Source organism: Pecten maximus, chromosome 7 (genome assembly GCF_902652985.1).
Source record: "Pecten maximus chromosome 7, xPecMax1.1, whole genome shotgun sequence".
Classification (NCBI taxonomy): Eukaryota; Metazoa; Mollusca; class Bivalvia; order Pectinida; family Pectinidae; genus Pecten; species Pecten maximus.
This window is the reverse complement of record NC_047021.1, coordinates 30459232-30473007: the sequence shown is the minus strand read 5'-3', so window position 1 is coordinate 30473007 and position 13776 is coordinate 30459232. Positions and strand designations below refer to the sequence as shown.

The window sequence follows — 13776 nt, the reverse complement described above, 5'->3', positions numbered from 1 at the left end:
TCCTTTGTTTACACGCCAATCCTCCACCATTTCGTTATTTTTTTCATTTAATGCAAATGTAAGGTATCCCACTTTTGATGGGTATTCTTTTCATTTTGTTGGTATATATTTCCGTGTGGAATGCTGATGATATTTGATTCCTTTCAGTGTGTTATGTTAAAAGGTATAGGGTCACCTACCAATCCACCTGGGTTTTTCCATGGGTATTCCGGTTTTCTCTCCTCTAAATCTTCCTTTCTGGCTAACTAGAGTAATTAATAACAAGAGGCCCAGAGGGCCTGTATCGCTCACCTGGATTGTATGAGATATGAAACAATAAACAGTTCCTTCCTTTATGAAATTTTGAATCCCTACCCAAAAGGATACTACCAGTCAAATATGAGCTGTTTCAGAGAAAAAGTTGTTCATATCAATTTAGTTAAATTGACCCCTTTTGCTCAACCCCAAAATTTGTACAATTTTGAATCCCCACCCAATGACCATGCTACCATACAAATGTGAGTGATATCCATTGCTTAGTTTCAGAGAAGGAATTGTTTATATCAATTTAACCAGATTGACCCCTTTTGGCCCGTCCCTGAGCCCCCCAGGGGGTTAGCCCTGTCAGTTGTACAATTTTGAATCCTTAACCCAAGGGAATGCTATCAATCAAATATTAGAGATATCCATGGCTTAGTTTCAGATAAAAATTTGTTTACATCGATTCTGCCAAAATGCCTTTTTGCCCCGCCTCTTAGCTCCCCAGGGGTCAGCCTTGTCCTTTGTACAATTTTGAATCCCCAACCAATAGTGATGCTACCAGGCAAATATGAGCGATATACATTGCTCATTTTCAGAGAAGAAGTTGTTTATATCAGTATAGCTATATTTACTCCTGTTGGCCCCGCCCCTCAGGCCCCTTGGGGGTCAGCCCCACCATTTGTACAATTTTGAATCCCCACCTCATAGTGTTGCTACCAGGAAAATATGAACAATATTTATAGCTCGGTTTTAGAGAAGTAGTTTATATCAATATAGCCCAATTGACCCCTTTTGGCCCCGCCCCTCAGGCCCCAGGGGCCAGCCCCATCATTTGTACAGTTTTGAATCCCCACCCAATAGTGATGCTACCAGGTAAATATGAGCGATATCCATTGCTCGTTTTCAGAGAAGTTGTTTATATCAGTATAGCTATATTTACCCCTGTTGGCCCCGCCCCTCAGGCCACTGGGGGGTCAGCCCCACCATTTGTACAATTTTGAATCCCCACCTCATTGTGTTGCTACCAGGCAAATATAAATAATATTCATAGCTCGGTTTTAGAGAAGTCGTTTATATGAATATAGCCCAATTGACCCCTTTTGGCCCCGCCCCTCAGGCCCCAGGGGGCCAGCCCCATCATTTGTACAGTTTTGAATCCCCACCCAATAGTGATGCTACCAGGTAAATATGAGCAATATCCATTGCTCGGTTTCAGAGAAGAAGTCGTTTATATAAATAAAGCCCAATTGACCACATTTGGCCCCGCCCCTCAGGCCCCTAGGGGGTCAGCCCCATCATTTGTACAATTTTGAATCCCCACCTCATAGTGATGCTACCAATCAAATATGAGTGATATCCATTGCTCGGATTCAGAGAAGAAGTTGTTTATATCCATATAGCTATATTGACCCCTTTTGGCCCCTCCCCTCAGACCCCTGGGGGTCAACCCCACCACTTGTACAATTTTGAGTCCCCAACCAATAGTGATGCTACCAAGTAAATATGAACAATATCCATTGCTCGGTTTCAGAGAAGAAGTCGTTTATATGAATATAGCCCAATTGACCACATTTGGCCCCGCCCCTCAGGACCCTAGGGGGTCAGCCCCATCATTTGTACAGTTTTGAATCCCCACCTCATAGTGATGCTACCAGGCAAATATGAGTGATATCCATTGCTCGGATTCAGAGAAGAAGTTGTTTATATCAATATAGCTATATTGACCCCTTTTGGCCCCGTCCCTCAGACCCCTGGGGGGTCAGCCCCATCATTTGTACAAATTTGAGTCCCCAACCAATAGTGATGCTACCAAGTAAATATGAGCAATATCCATCGCTCGGTTTCAGAGAAGAAGTCGTTTATATAAATATAGCCCAATTGACCACATTTGGTCCCGCCCCTCAGGCCCCTAGGGGGTCAGCCCCATCATTTGAACAATTTTGAAATCCCTACCTCATAGTGATGCTACCAGGGAAATATGAGTGATATCAATTGCTCGGATTTAGAGAAGAAGTCGTTTATATCAATATAGCTATATTGACCCCTTTTGGCCCTGCCCCTCAGACCCCTGGGGGGTCAGCCTCACCATTTGTACAATTTTGAGTCCCCACCCCATAGGGATGCTTCTGACCAAATTTGGTCCAATTCTGATCAGTGGTTATGAAGACGAAGTCAATTGATGACGGACGGACGACGGACGGACGGACGGACGGACGACACGGTATTGCATAAGCTCACCTTGGTCCTTCGGACCAGGTGAGCTAAAAATTCATATAACTTGTTTCGTAAATGCTGTAAAAAGAAATTTCCTTTAGACATGACATATATCAAAGCACAATTTGAGGTGTCATCATATTCATGTAAATTAAACTATTTGGGTATTCCTGTTACATAGGGAAGAAGGTTGGGTGGCTGCTCGTGTGACACTGGTCGTGTTACCATCCCGTGTGTCTATGCTTCAGTAGGTTAAACACTACAGGTCACCTTGCCTCGCCATAGCAATAACAGTAGGTACAGTCAACATGTCGAGAGGAAGAGTTGTTTATCAAATTATTGTATTTACCACACTGGTCAGTTTGACCACCGGTTCTGACACCTGCGAAGATATTTCGGTAGGAAGCCAGAAAGAATGCCTGCCTACGTGGAGTCGCTGTGAGACAGAGCAGGTTAGTCAGATCTTGTGCAGCATTGTAGATAGGTCTTGATAATAATACCGTATGCATGGCAGCATATGTAAACATAGCCCACACGGTAATACATAATGAGACGTAAAACAACCTAAGGTAGGTACAGAGTGAAATAGAAATACTGAAATAACCAAACTGAAACAGAGACGATGTTAATTCAAGTGTAAAGTACTCTGGTACTAAAGATCATTTTTCATTTTACAGTTTTTGTTTAGATATCATGCATCAACTTCATACACTACGGGTATACCAATACAATGAACATTCACAGTGTATTGTTAAAGTGTATTATCATGAAAGTATCATAGTAGGTATCAAATGTTTCTTGTCGCGTTCTTTTAAAGTTTGATTCCAGACATCATAGCGATAAAATGAAATCAAGATATATTTAAAAATCATCAAAAGAAACAAGAACTACATGCATTGGGATGTCGGACGTCCTTTTAAAACGGAAAAGATATTTAAAAATTGATCATAGCTGTAAATAAGCCAACATTGATCAAAATATACACAAAGTAATTACCAAATCGTATAGTCGAACCGAACCTTGTCTTCTCAAATTTAGTGTCCGTATATACAATTTAAGAATGCATTTGATCGAAAGTTGACTCCTGTTATCTTACTATGTGGTCATAAAATAAAAAGGTGTATTATTGTGCTCTCTAACTGCTCTAGGTTTCGCCATTCGAATGTTTTCTTATTTCGGTGACGAAAAATGAGAACGGATTAACATTAACAGATTAGGTACGCATTTAGATATAATTAGTTATAGATAACAGTGTCGTGGTCTTTCAAGATGGCGGACATAGACAATCACAGAAATGTCTGTGAGCTTTAAGCTACAAAATCACTTATTTATAAGTACACTCTGACCGATACAAGTACAGAGTCCATATCAGATATATCTTAAATTTATATTACAACATCTAATTGCTGCTGTTTAGCTCATAAACAACTACTGTAGTACATTGTATGAATACTGCAAATTTTTGAACTCAGGTAGAAACGTAATAAGGAATATCATTATGGCCAACAGTAAACAGAGATGTTGATATAGTTAAATATCCTTATAACAGCATCGGTCCTACATTGGGAGATCTTCAAAGAACATGTATCAGCCTAGTTACTGGTCTGTCTAGAATCAATGGAACATGCATGATGTTGTGGCTATTGTTTTACCTCAATAAAGGACTATTTCAAGGAATGACAGGCAACCCAAGGCTTTTAAAATGTGAAAGTATGATTGGATTGAAATGTCACAATGAACAAACCCATCTCGATCGAAATAAACTGACTTTCGGCAAACAATAAGCACTAATTTGAAGTTGAATATTAAGTAGACCTTCCATGGTTCCACTGGTTTATTTTGATCAGGCCAGTCGAACGCACAACGGTTTTACCAAAGGGTGCATAAAAGTCAGTTAGATATAGGGCAGTATAAATAGGGTAATGAACTCACATGTCGTCACTCCGTCTGCAGATGATTTATTTTTGTTGAGGAAAAGGGCACTAATCAAATTTCAGTTGTGCACAAAACTCCAATATATGTTCCACCTGATGAGGTGCAAACATTAGAAGTTTAACAGAATACTGTCAGAAATGTATATGTACAAATCCTGTTTCTTCATCCTAGCAACGCCAGTGTCAATATATAGCGATAAATCATACTGCATGATATTTTTATATTACTAACTATATATATATATATATATATATATATATATATATATATATATATCTAGATATCAATTATTGCTGCGCTACTTTATGTTTTAAAGAGTAAATAGTAAATATGAAATAAAAATCGCCTCATCTAAAGTTATTATAATCTACATCATTAATTCAATCACGTGTCTACGGTGTACGGTGTAATACTATTGTATACATTAACGTCAAGAGTTTTGTATCACACTGTTGTACACAAGAGATAATTTACATACAACATAAAAACTGAAGGTTATATGAGCTTAAAGTATATATGGAATGAGTTCCTATTGCGCATTATCCATTGCTCTTTGTAGCATCTGAAAACATTACATTCTACATTCTGGTGTGCTATTCAGGTCGTTACTACAGTAAGCAAAATCGGTCATAATTCTATATTGAAATAAAGCTTTCAAGGTACAGATAGTGTCTTCATTGTGCATAAAAATAAAGACAAATTGCAAACAGCTTTCATAGGGAAAAGATAATTCTATATAATTTTAAAATTCTGAGCACTGTTACTTTACGGTCATCATGTGTGCATCACGTTTAGTAACACGTTTATTGCTCGAACATTTGTCACTGTGAGTAAGCTGTTCCTTGGCGGTTACAGAAACAACTCATTAAAACGATATTTGATACTCCTTCCTTGCCGTTCAGCACGAAATGGGGTTTCCAAGGTAAAATAAATTACCCATTAATTATCACTGTATTGGATCAGGGAAAAGATCATGTGAACATATACATAATAATATATTTAATAATGTGGAATAGTCCCTGTGAACGAGTTAAAAAATTAAAAAGTAACTTTTAAATAAATATGTATATATATATTTATGTACATATATGCGAAATGATATTTCAGTGGTATCATGCTATAATATTACCCTTTTAAGCCGACCACTTTCCATCTTCGCCAGCCAAGGCTTCGAAGTACGTTACACTCCACGAGCGCAACGAACGTGTAACGTAATCAGAAGCCTTGGCTTGCGAAGATGACCCCTTTCTAGCAATCACCGTTCTTTAAAAAAAACCTTAATTAATAGGGACTGGCTGTCGTCAGGAAGCATACATAACAATGGAAAGATTGTCATGTTTTGCACAACAAGTGAAATACAACCGTCGTTTTACTTTAATGTAAACAAAAAATGAATTCAAATACTTGAATATACTATCATATTTCAGAAGGAATTATTTAGATGCGCAAAAGAAGCTTGAGAATTCTTACAGTTGATTTCCCTAATGTATCTTGTTAAGCAATACTGCATGTCGGTTTAATCACCGAAATTGAGTAGTGTAAGATTACAGGACAAAGTCATTATGCCTTCAATCAGTAGGGCACTTTAAGGTATCAAATTGTCATCATTTTATACGGCTGCATCACTTTAAGTGCACCAATACGGAAACTTATATGCTGAGATGGGTATACGATATGTTTTCGATACGGTCAGTGGTTCGTTATGCATTGGACATTTTTTATTATCTGAGTACAAGTCAAGGTAGAAATTTAGTTTTGCACTGATCAAATTTCATAAACAAGAAAGATAGGGGCATAAGCTGATCGTGTATTGAAACATTCATGTTACATGATCAGTGGTGAAACTATATTGAATTGTGCTAGGCACAATTGTGCATATGTATTTATTGTTTAAATTTTGTTAATATTACTGAGATATTTTTTTAGTCACGAACATAATATTTTTTGTCAGCAGTGATTATTTAGAGTAAACATTTTTATCTTCAAATATTTTTATTGTTGGTTATCATTACAAATATTTCTACAAAAGCATGGGCGAGAATGAAATTCCTTAAATATGCTTTCTAATAACATGTGCATCTATGTTATATATATTACAACTAGAATTGTAAATTTTGATGAAATACATTTGATTTCAAACCAGCTTCATTGTAGCAAGCTACCAACGTAAAATGTGTAGAAATATTATCGCAGAACACATAACAATGCATTTGTGTACAAAAAAGTTTGGAAAAAGAAAATAGAAAATAAAAGATATTGATGGAAATGTACGCCTTTCTAAATCAGATTATGATTGGACAGAGAACTCAGCGACATAGCAATCAACCTATTAGTCTACTGTATATCAAAGTTTCGCTTGGGTTTGGTTTTGGTATTGTATTGTATTGTTTAACGCCCTAGCAGTAGCTATGGCAATTTAAAGGACGGCTCCCCTTTGTGCAAAATGTATCGATGGTCTGAGGTGAGTGCTTGTTGTGTTCGTGTTTGATTCCTTGTGGTAGCACAGTCTGATGATGACTACAGTGTTACCTCACTGCAGTATAATGCCGACAGCAGGTCAGAACATCCGGTCACATTAGATTATACATGTATATGTTATTTTAGGTTTGTTTAAAACATAGAATATACCGAATATACATTTTACTTGCAGATCACTATGTCTGTTTTTTCGGCATAGCTGTTTAATTTTCTTTTGGCCCCGGATATGACGCGACAGGTGGCGTTACTGGTCAAGATGAAGTATGTGATTGGTCAATGTAGCGATCAATGCAAAATGCAGATATGCAGTTAAAAACGAAACAAAGATAAGATTGAATGCAAGCTGAATAAGTAGATTATCTTTTTGAATGACACATAAATAAAATCATATTCCTGATTCAAATGCAGTCTTATTATTACCAAAAAATGATTCAAACTGATATAATTTTGTTATTCGTGCTAAAACGCTTTAGTTTGTTAATTTATTTCACCATCAGGTTTACACTAAAACCACCAGCATTAAAACTATGCCGTTTATCTTGTTTTAAAGATATTTCTTGTTACTTTTTTTATTCTTCATTTATTTTGTTTTATCATTATTTTTTAACAATCCAAACAAAGAGCATAGATGATAATTTCAAAGTTGTTACATTGTTTGCTTTGTAAAGAGGACAAAGCAAAGACAAAAATACAGAAAATAGAGAGAGAAAGAACGTAAAATATATACAGACAGAGATATGGAATGTATTGGTATTTGAATAAAGTTTTAAACTGTACATACGCTCACAGTTCCGCTATAAGCGTGGGCATGGTACAAATTTGAGATTTATATCGCAAATAATCATGACACGTTTTTATTATCTTTTTTTTAACAGGATAGATACCGATATGAGCCTCCTCTCAACTGCACGGCCTTGTACAATGACAGTAAGTATCTGGATGCTGGATTTCGAGGAGAATTTTCTATGTATGGTCCCATTCTCCAGGACAGCCAGAGTGTTTGATATAAAGTTTTATACATGTATTAATATTTCAATGAACATTCCACGGTATAAATTGATAAGAAAGAAGATTGATTTATAGGATCGTAAATGTCATCGACTGCGTTTGTTAGGACTTCAATTATCGCCATCGGCAATACATGTAATTCACTGTTAAAATGGTCAAATGACCACGCTGTAAGAATATAACATTTCTCAAATAGACAATCAGCAGGTGGCAACAACAAACACCGATATGCTGTTCACAACGCACAGGCCCTTTCTTGTGACGTTAAATCAAAACCATCGGTAACAAACTTAGCTCATTGTCAAGATGTACAATCACTCTGTATGAATATAACATATATCATTTAAAATCTTATTGAAACAAACATTACAACAAACGAAGAAGGAAATGTAAATATAAGCCTTTAATTGCACTGCTATGGACCGATACTATCAAATATGGTGGTTACCTGTCAATTATAACGAATGTTTATACCATAGCAATGCATTATTAATGATTAAACGAACTATTTCATTAATCTTTGAACAAGTTTTAATATATGTATATAGTATAGCACTCGAAAATCAAACGTTTTCGATAAAGGACGATAAGCACTGTTCTATAACTTTCAAAAATGAACATTTCAGAGTTGTCAAGATGTTTCCATTCCGCCAATCCGGTTCAGGACGTGTCTTCTGGGACAACACTTCCAGTCTCCTTAGTGACAGGAGTGTTTCTGTCATCAAAGAAAGAGTTAGGACAGAGCAAACCTCTATTAAACATAGCCATATCTCAACCAACGATTAGTGGCAATGGTAGGAACGATAGATAATCAACTGTATTCAAAATAACAATATATTCAAGTAAATTGACTTGTCAATGCATTTTATAATGAAAAAAGTAAATGACATACATGACTAATTGTAATTGCGCAAACACAGTAAACTTTTTTATGAATCCCATTGTGGCAGTTTTGTTTTATAATGCATATGATATGATAGCATTAATATTTTCTCTTTCATATCTGCTTGATGAAATATATAATTGTGATATGTGTATTGTAGTTTTCAGCATGATATTTATAAATCGGGTACATGGTTTTCAGTTTGAATTTATGAACCTGTACTGTACTCAAATGTATTGTTTTACTGTCAAACAGGTGTGCTGCAATTACGTTTTAGAAGCAGCAGGGCGGTATCTGACGAATACTACGTTGATCCGTATTATGAGAAGTTCCCGGCCTGGAGACACATAACGTTCCCTGTAGCCGATTACAAGGAACTTGGCAAAAAGGTAATACATATCACTCATAAAGAGTGTGTCCGTGCGTTGGTGCGTCTGTGATAAACCTGTGCACGTGATATAGCATGAAGCCCTAGATAGATTTAGTTCATATTGACAGCAGAGTATCATATCATCATTTTTTACCTGAATAAAATTTGGTCGGCATCGATGAAAGAAAGAGGCCAAAGGTCACATTTGACGACTTCAAATGCAAAAAAAAAAATATATTGTAAACCCGATATCTTATAACTTCTGTACAAATAGTTATCAACACCACAACATAACAGCATTAACACCTTATTTGATTTGTGTGTCACTGATCAATGTTAAAGGTCAAATATGTCACACTTGATAGCTTTTGAAATGAACAGGTCATGAACTTAGGTTAAAAAAGCTGTCGAAAACGATAACTCACACCCAGGAACCCCTGCAAAGATTTATTCTATTGAATTTGAAGTTGGGGGGGGGGGGGGGGGGGGGGGGGGGGGGGATTAGTTATTAAAACTAGTGATCAATTTCATTATAATTTGATTATTTTTAGAGTTTCCGTGTCACTTATGGACATCTTGACACATGCAATGTTCGTTGTGAATGGGGAAAATGTACCGTATATCCAAACCTGTACTTGCTGACCATGACGTTATTCTCATCATCAGAAAAGCAAAGTCTGCCAGGACAGAGCATTACCTACCAAGTGACATCACATAACCGTACGGCTACTTTATTCTGTATTCATCAATAGATCTGATTTTATGTCTACATTTATGAAAAGTGTACACTGCTGTTTGAATAAAGTAAAAACAATGAGTTTACCGTGATAATGAGTTTGTAATAAAAATACTGTTTTTTCATCAAAGTAAATATAAATAACAACATAATATGTTACTTAGATGATTCGATCAAATCACCTAAATATTATTATGATATTAAACATTGATTTCTTTGAAATCCCACGTTTATAATTCAGGAAGAGTTTTGCCTAATGCCAAAGACACTCATTGGAAACCAAATGTAATGACAGCAGTTCTTCCGGACCAGCAAGGCGTACATGTTGTGTTCGAACCCCTGCCAAATCGTTATGTCGACGAACACACATATTACAAAGTCAGTCTTCAGGACTGGGAAACTTGGGAGGTTAAACAGAATAAGACAGTAATACACAACAAGGTAAAAGTGTAATGTTTCATTGTATATCAACATGTTATACAGTATATATTGGTTTTGTTTACATTAAATGCTATTACATTTATCTTTACTATGGTGATTATAGATTAATTAGATGCGTAGATGTTTATTTTTTTTTTATTTTTTTTTTGTTTCACTTGGTAAACATTTACCGATCCTGCATTTTTATATTCACACACAATGATGTATGTAATCTAGTATGCAGTTGAAGTATCTTCGTTATCAAATATATCAAATAATGACTCTTCCTATTTCAGGAAGGCGCATTCTACGGATGTACGTTTGATAACAATGAACCTGAGGGTATTTATGAAGTCTTGGTAAGATGTCTAAAATAAACATGTCTGTGTTGGTTGATTAATTTATCCGGCTTATATTACAAGTTTAACTCGGTAGGTACTACATTTTTCGCAGAGATTAAATTTCGCACGTTGTCGCCTTGTCAAGTCATGTTCCCTTCAGCCTACCACGAGAAGAAATACCTGTACACATGGCTAATAATTGCTATGTATTCAATAACACGATTTGTTTAAAGACCGCGAATATAGAGAGGTTAAATCGTCTGTGTATATTATCAACTACCAAACATTTCTAAGAAAGGTTTGTCGATTGAATCCGTTATTCTGTTTATCTGGATATATACAAGGTTGGCTTTTTACATTACAATAAACAAATTGCATATACAGTTACTATCAGATGAAAACCGTGTTAATATCTGACTTTGTAGAGTATGATATAGGAATTTATGGATGGTACTTTTGACATTTCTATTATGAGACATAATATATCAAATTCTTTTGTATATTTATCACATTTCTTACGATAAACCTTGGGTACATCAGTGATTGATTTAATTGCTTCGGTAATGAATAATGAGGCATTAAAAATGAATGTAAATGAAAAAAGAAAAAAGAAAATTAAGCACATTATTTCCGTTGAACTTTTAGCTAAGATCTAATCAAAATTACAACCATTCTCTATTGAAAAGTAGAAAGACACACTGTTGCTTTACTCATTACTAGAAAATATAATACTTTGTGATGTCTATACAGGTGCAATATAAAAACTGCAAGAACTGTCCATTTCAAACTTGGGTAAAATCGGCGGACTTCTCTTTACCAGGTAATGCATAATATTATGGTAATGCTGGTTGTCTGTATAACACAGTTCATGAAGAATTTAACTATTTCCACATATTTGCAACACATAATTCTTAATACGGTAAGAAATACCACATTATCTTCCATCAAATTATGTCTGCTTGTATAATTGCAAATAGAGTGACTAATATATCAAACATTAAACAAATGATGATGCCAAGCTTATATTTTATATATTTTTATCATGTTTTAGCAAGAAGTGTTATCTTTTTGAAATGTAAATAGACGAGAGCAGTACATAATGAAACTGTTATTCCTTTGTTTAGAGTACTCCATCCCAATTGAATCTCGCACTCCGAAAATTTCGATTGAATCTGAGCCCCGGTACACAGTAGCTGTCATTCTTGGAACTCTTGTAACCTTGGTATTCGTAACTGTCAATGCTTTCTTTTGCCGCCGGATAATCAAAGGTACTTTTATACCTAAAACGGATTGCATAACAATGAAAAAGAATAATATCAAACAAATAAAACAAATTTAATTAATGCAAGAAATGTAATATTATTTAACAAATGAAGAAATATATTTTTGAGATGTCACGTATCTTTATCTCTTTTAAAACCTATACTCTTTTACTGCTTTTATAACATTTATACTCGTGTTGTATTGCAAACAACGGAAAAAAAGACCAATGACAATGGTTGGAATATCATTAATATTGATCAAGTATCAAAATTGGATCTTTTTTTTTAATGTAACAAACAGTTTAACTGACTAATGTGACTAAAACAATTTATATTTAAGAAAGAAAGACGGTAATTGTAAGTAAAATGTTCGTCATTCTGATATGCAAATAATGACTTTATTTGTTATATTATGTCATGGAAAAGTAATGAGAGTGATTTACTTTTTTTCAGCAAGACAACAAAGGAATAGAAGACTATCAGCGGAAAAATTGTTTCAAAACAACAATAATGAAATAGCAGTTCAAACCGACGATCCGAGCAGAGAATTACAACAGCTCAGTGCATCAACAGACTCGATCCCTACAAAATTGCAAAAGCTAAGTTATCCAAATGATTACATCGATGAACCGATAATTTTCAAAACCTAGAAATGGGTTTTAAAAACAACTTGCAATCAATTTTGGGACTAAAATTCCCAAAGAAAAAATGCGTAAATTATCTACTTGATCGAAAAATGACAAAAGCAAAGATACATAAGGCAAGTCTTAGTGAAAAAAAAATCAGGAAAATCGTCCGAAAACCAGAAAGTGTTCTCCCTTAATCATTTGGCATCTGCCTCCTAATACCCCGTAGAGAGTCTATGACACTAATTATCAAAAGCATAGATACATTGTTTTTTTTTTTTATTATATTGAACATTAAGTGCTATTGTTTAAACATAAAGCGACGAGGACTGTGAACTTCGCTCAACAATGATGGAAGTGTTGTAATATAATAATCTTCTGTAGTATTTTGTGTAGTATAGATGTGTAGTGGTGGAAGTTGTAGTTGTAGAGTTGAATAAAGATGAAGTCGTAGAGTTGAGGTTCCTCTGTTTAATGATGCAGGTAAGTGTAGGTAGTGTCCGTTCGCAGACGGCTAAGAGCGACCATAGTTTCAATGGAAGTTACTCTTTTATATGATCATGATGTGCATTGGCCGGACAGATAGATTTCCCCTAACTTAATATGGTTATGGGGTTCGTGACCTGAAGTCTACATGTAAACACCACATTAATTATAACTACACAAAGATAATTGGATACAACCAGTACTACTACATGAACATGGTATAGACAACATCCAAGTTGTTTAGAGAACCGAGGTCCATCTAATTATTGGCAAATTAGCTAACATGTGTACATGTAGATATGATTATTTACCAGTTCTAAGTATAATTATATAAACTTCTACTGAACATATAACAGTACATTTCGTTAGTGTAGCGGAACTGGACCGGGTCGATCATCGGCGACCAGGTAAAGCATCCGGCTAGTGTTCGGAGGTCCCGGGTTCGAACCCCGGTCTGGCCGTGCATTTTCCCACTCCTATTACAGTGTCTACATAGAAACTCGTGTAGGTAGTTTATTGGTTACAAGGATATACATGAAGTCCTGATTGCCGAAATACGCTATCTAGCAACGTACTCGCTGTGATACTGTGTCGCCTAACGGGAAGTTAGTGATTGTATTGATAAACAAGTGGAGCATGCAGCAGCAACGTGATGGTAACTGTCGATGTATATGAAAGCATCACGAAATGTAGCTGACTTAAGCATTGAACTGCTTTCATTTGGAAGTTATGGGCTGATGAATGCCAACTGGACAAAGGCAAATTTAATGAAGCGCG

General features: G+C 35.6%; 1 protein-coding gene across 1 annotated transcript; it reads left to right on the top strand.

Annotated features, from left to right (window-relative positions):
- Positions 1-2697: 2697 nt before the first annotated feature.
- LOC117330542 lies at positions 2698-13710 on the top strand. Its single transcript, XM_033888930.1, has 10 exons — positions 2698-2906; positions 7743-7794; positions 8502-8669; positions 9014-9147; positions 9680-9848; positions 10106-10305; positions 10581-10643; positions 11376-11445; positions 11750-11893; positions 12341-13710. Exons 1-10 carry the CDS (start codon positions 2763-2765, stop codon positions 12535-12537), a joined length of 1341 nt encoding a protein of 446 aa, XP_033744821.1. The 5' UTR covers positions 2698-2762; the 3' UTR covers positions 12538-13710.
- Positions 13711-13776: the final 66 nt, after the last annotated feature.